Raw genomic sequence first — 18,059 nt, 5'->3', positions numbered from 1 at the left:
TTACTGGCAAACTAAAAAGATTACAATATGCAAGCTTTTGAGGCAACTCAGGCCCCTAATCTTGATGGCAACTTCTTCAGGGAAGATGTAATCAAGATTAGGGGCCTGATTAAATCGGCCCGGTGACGCAGTAAGTATCAATCTCAACGCATGGACTTTGGCAACTTGAAGACTCGACGCAGAGATGTGATTTAAAGGTAACTCTATTTTTACTCATTCCGTATGGGCAACTGGCTCAGTTCTGTTGTCTCCCTGCGGCTGTAATTGAATACGTAGTTAAGAAAACAGACAGTTGAAGTGACAGACGAAAGTTTATAAAACAATAGGATGGGCAAAACAAATGCATCCAAACAAACAAATAAATGCAATCACACACAAGTTACAAACAAATGCAGGTTTATTTAAGTGTCGTGCTATTCAGGTGACATCTTTTTTAATATATTAGAAAATATGTGAAAAATATTAAACATGAAAATTATTTTAATTATATTTTACACACACGCACATACATATATATATTGCAATCCCTCCACTGATGTATAAGGAAACAAAATATTTTAGGAAAGGTAAAATATAACAAACTGATAAAATTACATATTAGTGTTTAAAACATATAATAGAATACAACTGTGCAATTTTCTTATTTTAAGGTACAGCACAATGCAGCTGGAAAGCTAAAACACAGACGGCACGGACATCACCAAAATAATAAAAGTGATGTCTGAACCACACTGGCTGCAGTCAGGATGACCTTCACTGTACGTATTTCTAATTGTCTGTTCTACTGAACAGAGTGATGGTGTGCTGTGAGGTGAAAAGAAAATAAATAAAAAAAAAAAAACAAACAAAAAAACAGGATTGTCAGAAAATGACTTTGATGATTTAGCCATAACGCAAAAAGCCAGAGTGTCACTTTAATTCATGATCAAATAGGTCACCCCAGTTGTCATGTGAAACTTTTGAACATCTTACTAATATATTTCTTAACTTGTCCCCCATGCTTGAAAATAATATCAAACAGTACAAGGCTGAACACTGCAAGCATGTCCCCATTTTATGTCCAGTTTGTCAACATTTTTGAAATGAATAAGAACTGGCAAATCAGGGACTCTGTGACTGTAAGATCCAATCCGTTGGCAGCCCAGTTACTGGCCATAATGTCCCAGGGGACTTCCCAACTGGCAGTGTCACCATAATAAATAAAACTGAAGTCCTGTTGGGATGTAAGTTCAATTAATTTAGCATATTTCCTGTTTTGGAGTTTAATTTGTATTTGGACAAAGTGCTTCCAAATTATATGCTGTTATTAAAGAGGAGAGGACAAAAAAAGATGCCGAGTACCTTTAAACAGTTAAGAATCATACTGTAAGTTACATTTGTTATGAAAACAATGTTAAAATGATTAGAGTAGTGAAAAAAAGTAAAAATGCGTTTTAAACAGCCTGTCACATTGAGCTGGGACCGAACAAAAATCAAATTCATTTCATACTGATGTGTGAAAGGAAGGATTTAGATTCAGCAAGTAGAGGGCAACGTTTCCATTGACTTGCTAACCCCAGCTGTGGCTCAGCTGCAAATCCTTTTCCTTACAGTGACCAGGCAGTGCTGTAAATGTCTAGGATGAGGACACTCCAGGATTTGTACCAACTGATCATGTGGCCAAGACGCAAAGAGCTGTCATCATTGAATAGCTCATCACATCCCTTCACACCAACTGTAACAGCAATTTCTTAGAGCTATACCATGAGTACTAGCAGATGTACATATATTATAATTTGACTGGAATTAACACGGGAACCTGAACATTCCAAAATCTAATCTTCATGGAGAAGCAGGCAGCAAAACAAATATCAGTTGTTATCAAACACTGCTGCCGACAAGATGGGGCCTGTTAGCGGGTAATGGAGAAGATCTGATTAGAAGAAAAAAAAAAGCTAGGAATACAAGAAGTAGAGAAGTGTGGGGACATGAAGAAACAATTTTTGAAAACCAAGGAGCATATGGCAAGCATAAATAGCAGGGAAATGAACACGGTCATAAAGGGAAAAAAAAGGACTAGGATGGTGATAGAAAATGAGTAAGGACAATGGGGGAACCCATGAAAAGAAAAAAAGAGAATGCAGAAAAGGGACAGAGGTTTGAGAATTGACAGAAACAGCGACTATAGTGAAATAGGAAAGGTGGATGGAGTAAAGAAGGATGTTGGGGAAACTGTTAGGCACAAAGTACTCTTGATCAGACCGAATTTGTAGGTAGAGCAGCATGGACAGATGGTTAAACCAATAAACTCCCTTTCTTTCTTGGATACAGGTAAGGCCACTGCAAAAAGTGACCAACTTCAAGATTAGTCCAACCAACTTAACCTTAAGTTAGAGTATCAGGCCAAATGTGGCCAGTCTCCGCTGCAGGGTAGTATTTCCTTGCCAACAAGCCTTTGTGAATTCTTCTCATTCATGCTGCTCTTCATCAGGGGAAATTCTTGGTCCCCTAAGCACAATGGCTATGGATTGTGGAGTTGCCATTAATTTCATCCTCTCTTTGGCACTGGAAGGCAAGGTGGCCAAAGGATAGATCTATCTTCTCTCTCTCCCTCTTTTTAACCTTCTCACCTTGCCATGCATGTCTGAAGATGGGCTGCTATTTAGACAGTTTACTTATAACCCTGATGAGGGCACCATTCTCATCTTTAAGGCGCTGGTTATCTGCCTTCAGATCTGCTAACACCTGCAAGGGATTAGAAAAAATGATGGAGTAACTCTTATGAAAGAGAAGTCAGATGAAAGAACAAATAAAAAAAGTACCCTTTTGGACCTGGGGCTTCATGTTCTAGTGCTCTGTGTTCACACTGCAAAGCGGCAATGCTGTGTAGCAAACACTACAATTTTCTGTACACCCGTTGTTTATTTAAAAAAAAACAAAAAAAAACAAACAACACTTCTAACCTTGAGCTGCTCCTCCAGGTCCTGGATCCTCCGCTCCAAGAGTCGACGCTCCTGTGAGTGGAGGAAAGTGTCAGGGTGCAACTAAATATGCATTAAGTGGTAGTGCGAGTCACTAAGGTCAGAGCTTGGTTTAAGGGGTCAACAGTCATAGTCTTGACCTGCTATTGCAGGCAAGCACATTTCCTGTTCTCATGAAGCCCAACACTTGACTCTTTCTACCCTGTCATGTTAAAACCTTGTCTAAGGCCAACATCACAATAACACAGATTCATTTGAAAAATCGCTGTTTTGCTTTCAAAAGGTTACTGTGCACAATAGTGTTTCTAGATTATTTTCTAAAAGTTTTGTCATCAACACTGAAATGCCAAAATGGCATAAATCTTTCCTATTGTGCATCCATGGTTTGTCAGTTATACAGTATATTTTTGTAGCAGAAGCAAATGAAATCAAAAAGAAAGCATGATGAAAACCAGAGCGCCTTAAAAAACACAAACTGGACTCCTTTGTCTGGACAGACGATGAAGTACATCTGCTATAGACAATCAAAAACAAGTAAAAGGTAGCCAAAGTCACTAAAAATATAGTTGGACAGTCTTAATTCAATTTGTTGGCAGATGCAAAAAAGTTATGAAAGGGAATTATCATAACGGAATTGAAGTCAAGGCCACATGAAAATGTCAGCATTTTTAAAAGGCTTTGTTTTTCTCCATCCACATCGCCATGCTAGATGTGCTGTTTCCAATTGCACGTACTTGGGGTGGAGGAAACTTTCATTTAGTAATAAAAAATTATATTTCAGTGTTGATGAAATACCAAAACTTATAGAAAAGATGTAAATTTAAAATGTATCAATGTTAGTGAGGCAAAAATCTGACTCAGCCAAACAAATCGGCATGCCAAATGGCCATTTCAACCAAACAGCTGTGTATGTGATGCACTCTCCTTCGATGACATGCAATAAGCAGATAATTCCACACCTACCTTTTTCTCCATCTCCAACAGAGCAGATCGGTCTGCTATACGTTCTTGCCTCTGTGGAGATAAAATTCAGTTACACAATGGCAGAGTAGTCTGCCTCAACAGGCCAGTATCTCTTCACTATGCTTTATGAAATTAAATTCAGATTTTGTTAGTCTGGATATCAATAATGGATACATATTAAAACGTGCTGCCTAAAGCATGTTGCGAGGCATTTCCCTTGAATCCTTTTGGAACAGGGCATGTGAAGTTCTAGTCTATGCTCTTCTCTCTATTGCCCACTGACCTGCGTGGCCTTGTCCAGATCTGTTCTGGTCTGACTGATCAGTCTCTGGGTCTCTTGGAGTTGGGATTGTAGCTGCCCATTCTCTCTGTTGATATCCTCATATAGCTGTAAGGAGAGTAGCAAGTCAACAATATTTAGACTCCCAAAACCATCCAGTTATTTTAGTTTTATTACTGTACTGTATATTAAACAACTATTACATTTGGAATGATGCTTTCTTTAATTACACCAAAACCTAATCCAAAGATTTACAAACAGATATACTAAAAAGGCAAGCATTTCAGCCTTATCTACATTGCTTGAGGTATAAATGCATGTTTCGGCATACCTACTTCCATTTTTTATTTCCTAAGATAACGCCATCTGTTTTAATAATCTCTCTCACCTTTTTATAGTCTCTTCTTTCACCATTGGGTTCAGAGAACATGTGAGCAGATCCACCCCTGGATGAGAAACCTCGGCTAACAAGCCTGTCATTGGACACCGAGTCTCCCCTGGGGGGATGGAGAGAAATGCAGAAAACAAAACTTACACATATGACAACTGTTTTTCAAAAAAGTATGCACAAAGTAAATCCTACAGTTGATAAAGTAACACACAGTGTGTCTACACACAGTATGTGTATACACATAAAGACTACCATATTTGCAGGGGATTCACACTGTTAGAGAGAATACTTTTTTCAATCTACGACACACATAATTGTGACACCATATGTAGTGTTAATGCTGCAATTTTAAAGCCATATTATATTGGACTGGGGAGTGGGCTGTTAAATTGAAGTGCATTTAATAAAAATTAATCCAATGAGAATATGCCTTACCTTGAATTCAATCTGTCAGCCTAAAATTAAAAGAGGAATAAAAGGCTTTAAGGATCAGTTTATGAAATCACAAAACTAAAGTACTGTTCAACTCCTTTTCCAGCCATCATATTCCTTGGATGATATTTCTCACTGTGGTTACAAAAGAGATGACCATCTACCAGATTTTCTGTTAAATCTTCACTTCATCATAGTGCCTTTGGAAAGTCATAAATATCACAACACAGCAAAGACACAGGAACAGAAATGGCAATGTATACTTCACAGTAGAAATAAAGGCCACACAGCAACTGGAAATAAAAAGAGCAGCACCCATTCCAGTACCACGTCAGAAAAAAAAAATCAGTACTAAATAATCACAAGGCAAGTCAAATGCGTCTCTTTCTCTGTCTACTCCATCTGAAATATTAAACCACAACCACAGAAAGGCTGAACTTTGAGTATCCAAAAATTTTCTGCCTGTTCACCATACAATCATTGTCCTTAAGTGGCACAGAGGTGGCTTTTTCAGTACAAAGCAGCATTCACAGCACATCAGTTACAGGACAAAGAATATTAAGTCTGTTCTGAGACCAACTAAGCTATACACTTACACTAGATGCCGTCCCACTCTGTCCACTGAGCATTCACATTTTTGCAGCATTTCAAAAAACTGCACAGCGCTTCCATTTTTGGTAAACCAACAACTGAACAAATGACCAGTCTTCTCTTCTTCACTAGCAGCAGATAGCTGTTAACTTTTTCTTGCTGAACTATTACTAGGCCAAGAAAATGCAGCAGTTAAATGCCAAAAATAAAGAACAGGAAGATTTGGTCCAATGTATGCAAGGCAAAGTCCATTCCAAGTAAGAAGATTACAATCAGAGCTCAACAGGAAGGATCCAAGGTTGTCTGCACTTTACTGTTTCACAGAGTCAATTGAAGGATTAAAATCAAAAAGCTTAAGAAATCCGAAGGGTAAAGAAAATTAAACATCTTGTCTTCATCCTTTTAAGTACTGAGCAAAAGAAAGGGATGCCCTCAATACAGCGTACAGCTTCCTGCTGTACATCCTTCTGTAGTCTCCAAGTTGCTGTATAGACAGCCAAGCATACATCAAATTGAGATAAGCTTCTCACCTGAGTCTGGGAATCCTGTCCAGCTCTGTCTCCTCCACCTTCCTCAACACTGTCCTCATTATCGTCGCTCTGTAAATACAGGAATGAAGTATAATGTATCACAAATTACCAGAGTACAAGTAAAGCAGGAGTCAGTTGGAAAAGAAAATATCTAGAGGAGAGAAGAGCAAACATTTAATAGAACAAACATTGATTATGTAGGGTTGTGTCTTAAAAATATCACGTTAATAATACAGGATAGCTGCAGATACATTACATAAAATTGCATTCTCCAACACACTTAATTCAGTTCACTGTCAGGGGCTGGGGCCTATCCCATCAGCTTTAAGCATAGACCTGGATGATACTCTAATCAACAAGGGGATTTTATTTAGAATTTCCACTTTTGGATAAGAGAAAAAATGGAGTGTCAGAAGGAAAACAGACAAGGGAGAATATGCAAACTCTGCAAACAGCGATGGTGTTCATAACATTTAGTCCTCAGAAAATGAAATATGGTATTATTGATGGTAATTACGTTCATATGAGTTTTATTTAAAATACTAAGAAAATCCACAAAAGCAGCTTAAACTATTACAGCATAGTCACTGTGAGACTACGGAGAACCAAAAGGTTGCAGCTTTCAATTCCAGGCTTTTTAAATTTTATTCCAACAAGGAGGAATGAAATTCCCATATTCTGATTTCATGTTTTAAATTTTGACATAGTAGGCTCACCTCTTGGCCCCCACCTGTACCAGGTGGTCCTGTAATTCTCCTTTTACCTCGTGGCCGCCGTCTCTCTCTCAGATTTGTACCCCGTTGACCAAGTTTGTCTTCAGTCTCCTTTTCCCTATCTACATAATGCAAAACATCATATAATGTCACATTTCAACATATGACGTTAGCTGCTTGCAGTATAACAAGTTTCAGCAAGGGTGATATACAGAACTTTGTGCATTAGAAAATTTTTAAGTTTTTGATCCAAAATTATGGCAAGATCACAAGCTACAAGGGTGTTACAGAGCTGTCTGCCAGAGTTGAGTAGACAAGAGTTCTGCTAGTGTACAGAGCTCAAAGCAAAGGCAACTTCAGTACTGGGGCCATTAACACAATTACCTCTGCTCTCAAGGGTTTCACTTCGGAGCAGGTGGTTAGAGTCTCCAGGAGTTGTCAGGCCCAGCAGATCTGACTTCTGCAGGTTAGCGATACGAGACCTCCAGCTGACCTCCTGAGAAGATCATCAAAAGCAGTATGAAAAATTCATAAATGCAAACCTCCACCACACTTTGCTTTGCATATAATCAATTATTGACAGAAATACCGGTCTGTAAGTTAAAAAAAAAAAAAAAATACTTAGATACAGAAAAAGTATGAAACTTTTGACTACAATACCAATACAATACAAGTTAGTTATGTGATATACAGTGCCCTACATAATGTTTGGGACAAGGACGCATTTTCCTTTGATTTACCCCTCTGCTTCACAGTTGAAAATTTCAAATCATTGCAGATTCATTTACGGGTATTTGCGTACATTTCAGTCACATCACGTAGAAATGACAACTTTTTATACATTCATAACCCCTGAATTTCAGGGCACCATAATGTTTTGGAAATAGCAATGATAGGTATATTAAAGCAGTAATATTTAGGTGCATATCCCTTGCATGCAATGACTGGTTGAATCTGTGATTTATAGTCATCACCAGGTGCCGAGTATCTTCTTTGGTGATGCTCTGCTGTACCATCTTCAGCTCCTGCTTGTTTTGAGGGCTTATCCCTTTAAATTCTATCTTCAGAATAATGAAGGTATGCTTAGCTGGATTTAAATCAGGAAACTGTCTTGGCTATTGAAAAATGTTGTATCTTTTAGCTTTGTAAAACTCTTCAATTGCCTTAGCAGTACATTTTGGGGTTATTATTCTGTTGTGGGATGATGCACAGGCAATGAGTTTGGAGGCATTTATTAGAACTTGAGCAGATAAGAGGTTCTTGTCCTACCAGTCTCTTTGCCATTACTGTGCTAACCAGTGGATTCTTTCATCTTAATGATATCCCAGACAGTTGATTTAGGTAATCCTAAGGTTTTCCTGATGTCGCTAATGGTTTTATTCTTTCATTGGTGCAGCTCTTGTCCATATATTGAACAATGGTAACAACAGACCCCAAAGACTAGACACAGCCCTTGGTATCCGGCTGCCTGCACTAATAAGTGAATCAAACACACTATCACAAACACCTGTGATGCCAATTGTCCTAAACATTATGGTGTCCTGAAATGGGGGAACCATGTAGAAAAAGTGTTGTCATTTCAAGATAGTGCGGTTAAAATGTATTAAAATACTCTTAAATTAAAGTCTGCAATATGCACTTTAATCACGTCTGAATTGTTTGATTTTTAATTTTATACTTTGGAGCAGAGGGGTCCATGAAGGAAAAATGTGTCTTTGTCTCAAATATTATGTAGAGCACTGTATCTGATAAAGCAACTGCAAAAACATAAAGCTATTAATAGCGGTGTAACACAAGAAAGCACAGGATGTATATAGCCATGTTTTTTTTTCAAAAAGTTCATCAGGAAAACTTTGTATTTCTGGGAATTAATATTTTCTAGACTACAGATGAACTATCAATAAACACCATTTTACATACATCTATCAAGGTTTAAAAATCAATCAATTTTAAAATGTCCTATATATAATAAATGTTTGACATGAATAAATAATTTGAAATTACAAGATTTCCAGGTTTAAGTGGTTCTTGCTTAAATCTGTTACCTAATTTAAAATTAAATTTACATGCTCACTGGTCTGTCAACTTTCTTTTCCAAAACGGTGGCCAGTTTATTTATTTACTTGAACACTGACATCTTGTTTAGTGTTGTTTCCCACCTTCAGCACAACACTACCATGTCAGGCTCTGTCCACCACAACCTTGAAATGGATTAAGCTGGTTAGAGAATGTACGTAGGTGTGTATTACTAGAAATGCCTAGAGCTGGTCAAGCACATTTTAAAATTATTTAAAAATAGTAAAAGATACAAAAAATGTGTAAAAAATTTTACAATTAAGAAGATGTTTATCAAAATAAACTATAAAGGTTATGAACCACCAGGGCCATATAGCTGCACTAGCCCAACACTGACAGGCAGAGGCACAAGTATTGTACAACCCACACATTTTATTTACAGTCAGGTAAGTGTTTCTTCTTCGCTCCCCCAAAATACAGAATAATGTTCACAACACCAGCACCAAATACACAGCTCAGCACAAAAGTCTTCCTTCTCTCTTTCCACCTCCACTCCTCCGCCAGCAAGCTTCATTCTCTTCTACCTGACTCCAGACCACGCCACTCTACTGACCTCACTTCCCTTCCTATCCCACCTCTTCCTGCCAAGAATATATAACACCATTCATCAGATCAGTGTGATATGACTCAGTCTTTTATGATTACTCGTGACTATATTGTGGTGGTAGCGACAATATACGGGGTGGACTCCCCAAACCTTTACAATCATTCTCTTCTCTTGTTTACAGTTGGCATAGTCAGAAGATTTGTGTTCCAGGATGTCTGAGGGGCAGGATCTGAACGGTATCCTTACAAATCTGGCGACTGAACTACAAAAGTCCAGGTAATGGAGTCAGAGGCAAAGATTGAGGCACAGCTCGTGGTCCAGCAAGATCAGGCCAGAATGCCTTCTGAAGTGCTCATCCTGCTTACTAAGCAGGGCGACAAGGAAACATGCTTCGTAAGTTTTTAAATGGACGGCGAAGAGGAACCACTGGCCACAAGAAAAGCAGCGGGTCTACTATGATCTCTCGAAGGAGGACACCACCGATTATGACAAGCTCCACTCTCTGGTCCTCAAGCGGTTTGTGGTATCTACGGACCAACAGGTGAGACAGTGGCACAACTGGCACTTGGACTCTGAGAGGTCATCCCATACACACGTGTTTGATATCTGAGGAAAATGGGCCAATTGTTAATTAACAACCCCTGCCAGATTGTGGAACAACTCGCCTGCGATATGTTAAATTAAAGGCCCTTCCGATTTCCCCGCCCAGCAGGTCTTGCAAGCAGCAGTAAAAAAAACATGGAGGCCCTCACTGACACCATCGAGCAGCAGCCCAAGTCTCCCATACGCCAACCTCAACAGGTAAGGGATGCTCTACCCGACTTCCAGTCGGCGTATCCCAAACCAGGGAGCATGGCCAATGGAGAACACTCCGGCACTTCCCTGCTCTTACAAGTGTGGGGAGCCTGGGTATATTGTAACAGCAGACCCGACCCTTGGCAAGCCGATGGACTGCAGTTGGACCCAGGGAGAAAGGTACAGTGCTCTAATTAACCTTCTGTATCTTTCCCACACAGGAGTGGTTATGTTAAATGGGCATAAGGTATCTGCATTATTCGACTCCGGGAGCAACATTTCCATTGTTGCCTGCCGATTAGTGTTGCTGTGACAATGGCTTAACACTAGAATTCCTGAAGCCTACGAAAAAACTCGTATTCCTGGTCCACGTTAAATCCCTTCACATCTCTCCATCAGTGTCTTTTGTTTTGTAAACGCCTCTATCAGCAGATGCAGCAAGCAGCCTGCTGTCCCAAGCCCCTGCATTGATGGAGCTCAACTTGGGCAAAAAGTTCTTCCAGCTCAAGTCAAGGCTCCTTATCTGCGTAATGTGCTTGGAGTTGTATTAAGTAAATAATACAGTAAATCGTTATTTGGAATACACGCATTTCATGTGTGTTCCATGTCTACAAAGATCTGGGTAAGTGAAGGATGAAAGGAAATGTGATAAATGCAAGAAATGCTGAACCCATATCGAAAGCAGAATTTTTTTCCATATTATACTAATAATGACTTAAGTGCATAATGTGTGAAGACTTTAGTCCAAATATCAAATAAACATGTGCGCTTTTCTTCCAGAATATTATCAAAGAAAAAAAAAAGCATTCAAATTACATATGCCTGTCAATGAGTTAAAAACTCAAGCTCAATTGTCAATCGACAGGGAGTTTGTATGTGTTATTGAATGGTGCAGAGGTAAGAACGGCTGCCTTATAACCTGAAGGTCACGGGTTCGAGACCGCCAATCAAAGATACAATGTTCCGTGACCGCTATCAGACTGGACAAAGCCAGGACCGTACCAATACACAGCATCCTCAAACATACTGAGTATATTGCGCAGTTACATGATAGACTGGAGAAAATTAGGCCAGTAGAAAAAAAAAACGCATATAGAGAAAGCACAAGCAGCACAGGCCCACTGTTACGACAAGGGCACGTCCCTGCGGGAGTTCCGCCCAGGGAACTGAGTCATGGTCCTTGTACCCACTTCTCACTTCAAAATGTTGGCCCACTGGCAGGTCTTTATGAGGTTATAGAATGAAGAGGCCTGGTCGACTATTTGGTGAAACAACCAAATTGTTGGCAGGTGAAACAGATCTACCATGTGAACCTGCTGAAACCGTGGAAGGATAGGGGTCCTGACCTCCCCTCAGGACAGCACTGTTCCCCGTTTGCTCAGAAAAATGACCTCAACTTTGGTTTCAATCTGATGACCTAATAACAACAGGAGCTCGAAGCAGCTATCCTGTCCATCCCAGAAGTGTTGAGTGAGACACCTGGCCAGATCTCTCTGGTTGAGCACAACATTGTGACTGAACCCAAGTCACAGAACGCCCCTATTGTCTCCCTAAGGCCAAACAAGCGGAGGTCAGGCTGGAGATCAGGCATATGCTCAACCTTGGAGTAACTGAGGAGAGCCACAGCCCATGGTCTCGTCCTATTGTCTTGGTCTCTAAGCCGGAATGAAGTGGCGGTTCTGCAATGACTTCCGACGACTTAATCAGGTCTCCCAGTTTGATGCTTACCCAATACTGCAAATGACCTCCTCGAGCAGCTAGGGAAAGCCTTATATTTTGTAACAGCCGACCCCTTACCCGGCCGGCAGTTACACCTCCAAGACCTGTGGCCTGAATAAATTACTGAAGTTAGATCTAATTACCAAGCCGTACCTTTAACAAATTAATCTTTTCCCCACAATCGACGACGTAAATAAGCACAAAAGAAAAGCAGATATGTAAGCTTAAACTGATAAATTGTATTAAATGAAACAGAATAGCAAAACATATATATATATATATATATATATATATATATATATATATATATATATATATATATATATATATATATATATATATATATATATATATATATATATATATATATATATATATATATATATATATATATATATATATATATATATATATATATACATACATACATATATATATATATATATATATATATACATATATATATATATATATACACACATATATATATACACACACATATATACATATATATATATATATATATATATATATATATATATATATATATATATATATATATATATATATATACACACATATATATCCCTCCACCAAAGCAACAACAACCTATATGAATATAACAAACCCTCCCTTGCCCTCGTAACATATAACAAACAACATGAATAACAAAAATGAATGAGATACGGAAATGAACAGTTGTGAAATTGAGTCCAAGTAACAATTGTCCTGAATGCAGATGACTGGTTAACCGATATATGGAGTGTTTGTAATTCCCGGAACAAAATGGAACAGCCTCACTGTGTATCCTCGGCACGTGGTGGATGATGAAATCCGACCCCGGGCTCTCTCGTGATGAGGGTATTGGAGTAAGTCCGGGGGAATGAAAAACAAACTGGATGGAAATGTGCGATGTGGAATACAGCAGATACAGATGTTTGTGGTCGTGAAAATGAAGTCTCCTTCTTTCCCTCCTCACTGTTCTCTTTCCCTCTTGATTGTTTTTTATAGTCCTGTGACGGATGTAATTGATTGATTGTAAACCGGTGTTTTCCAGGTTTGGGGCTGCGGTCTCCTTCCATCATCGGGGACGCATTCACTGACACACACAAACAGCAAACGGGACAATGGAAACAAGACGCACGTGGTACGAACATGGACAACACTCTTACTACTATGTAGCCCCGCTACATTTTAACCACCCTACCCTTGAAAGGACTAAAGTCTGCACGGAGTCTGCAAAAGTAAAGACTACGTTCAGCATTCCTAGCAAACACTAGCATTATTGTGTTTTGCCATTTGGCTTGCATGTGGTTCAAGCAACATTCCAGCATCTTGTGAAGAAAGTGCCCAGGTCCCCCAATGCCTACAGTGCTGCCTACCTGGATGATGTAGTCATCTATTCCGGCACATGGGAGGAACATGTACTGCATGTCAAGGAGGTGCTCTAAACGCTAGCAGAAGCTGGCCTACGGATAAACCCAAAGATATGTTTATTCGGGTTAACAGGCGCCAAATATTTAGGTTTCCTTGTGGGCAGGGGTACCATCAGACCCCAGTGTTCAAGAATCCATACAGTTCTAAACTGGCCCCGTCCAAAAACATGACAGCAAGTACAAGCCTTCATGGGTCTAGCAAGCTACTACTGCCAGCTTGTCTGTCACTTCTCTGAGATGGCTGCGTCTTTGACAGATGTGACAAAAAATCAAGCCCCCAATCGGATGGTATGGGATTATAAAATGGAAGCAGCATTTTGTGACTTTAAGCAGGCCCATACGTCAGATCCTGTTCTAAGGGCACCAGAGTTTTCCTTGTCTTTTATTCTCTAGTCAGATGGGTGGTGACACAGCTGAGGCATTACCTGGTGGGTAGCGAATTCACTTTCATCAGGAACTATGCCACCCTCCAGTGAATGGCCCTACACAAGGACTCGAACCTGTGAGTCATGAGGTGGTTTTTGGACCTTCAACCATATTGGTTCTCTGGCATTTACCGTAGGGGTTCCCCTTCAGGCCAATACTGATGCCCTCTCCCAGGTTCATGACCTTGCGGCCCCAGAACACCCGACCCAATGGGTCTGGGATGGGGGCGGCATATCATGCACGTGCGCATGGGAGGCAGTCGAAGTACTTAACTGAGGGCAAGCAACAGAGACAGGGGTTGATGAACAGCACTGATGCCTTTTCTCCCTTTTCTACAGACCTTCAGGAGGGAAGACTGCTTAAAAAAACTCTACGCACTTCTGTCTCTGGACCACGCCCCTTTTCTGACCTCACTTCCCTTCCTATCCCACCTCTTCCTACCAAGAATGTACTGTATAGCACCACTCATCTGATCAGTCTGATATGACTTAGTCTTTTATGACTACTTGTGACGATATTGTGAAGGTAGCAACAATATAAGGGGTGGACTCCCCAAACATTTAGAATTGTTCTCTTCTCTTGTTTACAAGCTATATTAACAATTTACCTGTTTGAAACAGAAATTATTTTTATTACTTATTTTTAAGCAGCTTAGACATGCAAGGATTCCTCAAATCTACTTAAAGTTTGTCACTGTTCTTTAATTATACTGATTATAAAGAAGAGCTAACAGAAAATGAGTGTTTTTTGAAACTGAAATAAATGTCTGTTCAAATAGGTTTATAGGGTCATTACTGTCATGCGTGCAGAGTAAAGTGAAATGTGCACTTGTTTGTACTAATCCAAATTGGTCTAAATTATACATTTGAGTTATTAATATTACTTTTAGTAATAGTTGCTTCAAATGTTGGTGGGGAGTAAAATTTTTGAGACATATGAGATATCTCAAATGAAATCTTCATAAAATAAAATGCCATAACAATAAAGTAAAGTAATATGAAATGAAAATATATTCTTACCTAATATTAAGTGATCTCTTTTGGGATTTTTACTTCCATACACAGAATAACAATTAACCTTACATAAAAATGAGCAGTACAAAACTACAACATATTGTATGTTCTTTATTTTATATTATTTATAAGAAATGTTAAACTTCAAAATCTGTATTAGTTGCATGGAAAGTATCATCTGAACAACAACATTTATTTATACAGCACATTTTCATGCAAATGATGTATCTCAAAGTGCTTTACAGGATGACGAAACAGAAAAAAGACAAAATATAAAAATAAAATTAGGCAATACTATTTAACATAGAATAAAAGTAAGGTCTGACTGCCAGGGAGGACAGAAAAAACAAACAAAATAAAAAACTCCAGACAGCTGTCGAAAAAAAAACCAAAAACAAAACCTTCAGGGGCTCCAGGCCACGAGAATATACAGTATCTTCCCTGTAAGAACAATGTAATGCTCTTGAACATTTTCACTTTTGGGTGACTATAGGGGGAAATCACCGTGTCCGAATCATGAACAACAATTTCACTTATCTTTAGAAGTTTCAAAGTTACTGCTTCCAAAGACTCACACAGTCTGTGTTGTCAAACAATTTAAAAATTGAGTTACTCACAGTTTATTATAACTATAAAGCATATTTTTGTATATTTGTGAAAATAAAGCCCCCAAAGGAAAGACTTTCAACTTAAAAATATAGTGTTTTTAAAGATAAAGAAAACAGAACATTTATTTAAGTAAAATGAAATACCATCTCTAGGAAGAATCATCCAAGTCAGTGAAAAGACAAATGTCAAATGCCTAGGTCATGGCTCTTAAACTTAGGTCCTGGTTGCAGATTTTGTTTCTTCCAACCATTTTCTTAGGGAAGCCAACTCTCAATGGTAAAGGAGTAAATCAGCTACTTTCAAACAATAATGATTTAAACTTAAGTCAGCTCTTTAAAGGAATTATCTGACACTGAAACTCACAGAATGGAAAAACCCACCCTAAGGTCCTTATTGTTGTTATGGCTTTTGAAGCACATGTATTCCTCCAGCCTGCACACTTAACTTACATATACTGGCCCTTCTCCTGAAACTGACAGCTCAGTTAATGTACGAACTGTGCTCGGTCGACGATGCCATTTAAATCAGAAAGGCAGGTAGACAAGCAATTTGTTTATATGATATTCTGAAGGAAAATCTGAAAGACTATAGATTTAAGCTCCTTAAAATGTCACAAAGCATTAGATGCCAGCTGCACAAGAAGAAGAGTATCTGGAACTGGAAATATTTATATTTTATAAAGATATATATCAGACCAGGATGACAAAAACTTAAGTTTCTGTGGGGGCCGTCTTTAGCAGCTAAGGGGTCATTTGTAAACTTGCACATTTACCAACAAACAATTTAGTACTTGATTTATTCACAAAATGTGTAACAGCATTTGGTGACACAGTTTGCTATTTGGTAAGAACAACTTCTTTCAAGCTGTTACCTAGAGAAGTCAATTCACAAGAGAGATAATAAAAACATGTATGTGCTATTTTGTAAATCATACAAAAGAATTTGATATGTTTTGAACTGGGGCGGCACGGTGGCACAGTGGTAGCGCTGCTGCCTTGCAGTTAGGAGGCCCGGGTTTGCTTCCCGGGTCCTCCCTGCGTGGAGTTTGCATGTTCTCCCCGTGTCTGCGTGGGTTTCCTTTGGGTACTCCGGTTTCCTCCCACAGTCCAAAGACATGCAGGTTAGGTGCATTGGCGATTCTAAATTGTCCCTGTTGTGTGCTTTGTGTGTGTGTTGTGTGCCCTGCGGTGAGCTGGCGCCCTGCCCGGGGTTTGTTTTTCTGCCTTGCGCCCTTTGTTGGCTGGGATTGGCTCCCGTGACCCTGTAGTTAGGATATAGCGGGTTGGATAATGGATGTTTTGAACTGCAAACGTAAACAATGACATCCTAGTGATCATTTGGAGAATTGCAAGCACAATTATTGGGAGAAGCCCTTGAAAATTCAAGCTGGAATCATCTGCAATACTGATGCACTAAAAGTTATTACGTATGATGGGATTAGCTTTTAAAAGCACTGAGTAATACCACACGAAGACCGTGAACATTTGTTTTGGAGGGATTGGGGGGTGTAAAAGCAACAAGAGTTAAACTGCATACACCTGTTTGATAAATACTGATAACAAATGGATACTTGGAATGAATTAATTCTATAATTAATACAGTTCATTTTGGACTGTGGGCTGGAGAGGAGGACTCTGTTAGCTCATCGGTAAGACTAATAACATTAGAAGTAGCCCAGAAATGTGTCAGAAGAACACTACATTTGTGCAGTTCCTAACTGGATAGCATATGGAGAACCAGCTCTACAATATAGAAGATTTTACGTTGGATGTTTTCTCCATTTTTGATGTTCCTCTCTAGTTATTCCAACACAGCTTGTCTTTGAAAAGCAATACATTGGACTTTTTGATTTTGTTTTCTTACTGATTTTATTTATTACTACTGTGTAGTGATTTACTGGATTTCAATTTTGAACTATCCTTTCCTATTGAGTACAGTTGATTTGATTCTGTTAGCTCATCTCCAGAAACACTATCCGCTCAACAAAAAATATTAGGACTGTGTACTGCAAATTAACTAATAACTGTGATACAAGTTAATGACAACACAGACAAATTCAAAAGTCATGGCTGTTTTCAAAAGTGCTAGAACAAAATTATTAAAAATGCAAGTATAATATCAAACAAAAAAGTGAATCATGTAATGAATAAAAACAATATCTTTATGCCTGAGTCCTGGTTTACAGAGGTTCATTACAGAAACACTAAAGAGGCCATTGATAAGCTCAGTCAAAACCATTGAGAAGGGGAAATAACTCAGACATTTGGTAAGTTGTTCTAATACTGTTAACTTAAAGTATGAGGTTGAGTCAAAAATGCCCACACAAACAGAAGACGCTGTGAATAGACATTGTCTGTTAGCTATTTCAAAGTTATAAACAGTGTGTCTGTATACCAAAGAATGTATTAATTTTGTCTGTAACAAAATCAAATTAACCTGAACTGCTTTCATGATGACCCTCCCAAGGGTAAACCTTCTTCATCATAGAGCAATTACACAAGTCAGTTTACGACCAAATCAATTTCCACAGAGACACAAACCATTTTAAGCTAGGTTATGTATTTCAACTGAATAAAAC

The 18,059-nt window shown here is 38.8% G+C and overlaps 1 protein-coding gene across 1 annotated transcript in view; it reads right to left on the bottom strand.

Moving 5' to 3' along the window:
* Positions 1-379: 379 nt before the first annotated feature.
* The window catches only part of zmp:0000001167 (protein phosphatase 1 regulatory subunit 12A), a 158,685-nt gene continuing 141,005 nt past the window's right edge, over positions 380-18,059 (bottom strand). The window contains exons 16-24 of the mRNA XM_039763654.1: positions 7,245-7,356; positions 6,864-6,982; positions 6,148-6,216; positions 5,030-5,049; positions 4,592-4,700; positions 4,207-4,311; positions 3,924-3,974; positions 2,943-2,993; positions 380-2,724 (exon numbers count right to left, since the gene is read on the bottom strand). Coding sequence (XP_039619588.1) covers positions 2,638-2,724; positions 2,943-2,993; positions 3,924-3,974; positions 4,207-4,311; positions 4,592-4,700; positions 5,030-5,049; positions 6,148-6,216; positions 6,864-6,982; positions 7,245-7,356 — 723 coding nt within the window. The 3' untranslated portion in view covers positions 380-2,637. The remainder of the gene's footprint in view (positions 2,725-2,942; positions 2,994-3,923; positions 3,975-4,206; positions 4,312-4,591; positions 4,701-5,029; positions 5,050-6,147; positions 6,217-6,863; positions 6,983-7,244; positions 7,357-18,059) is intronic.

Source organism: Polypterus senegalus, chromosome 1 (assembly GCF_016835505.1).
Source record: "Polypterus senegalus isolate Bchr_013 chromosome 1, ASM1683550v1, whole genome shotgun sequence".
Taxonomy (NCBI): domain Eukaryota; kingdom Metazoa; phylum Chordata; class Cladistia; order Polypteriformes; family Polypteridae; genus Polypterus; species Polypterus senegalus.
This window is presented reverse-complemented; position numbering and strand designations above follow the sequence as displayed.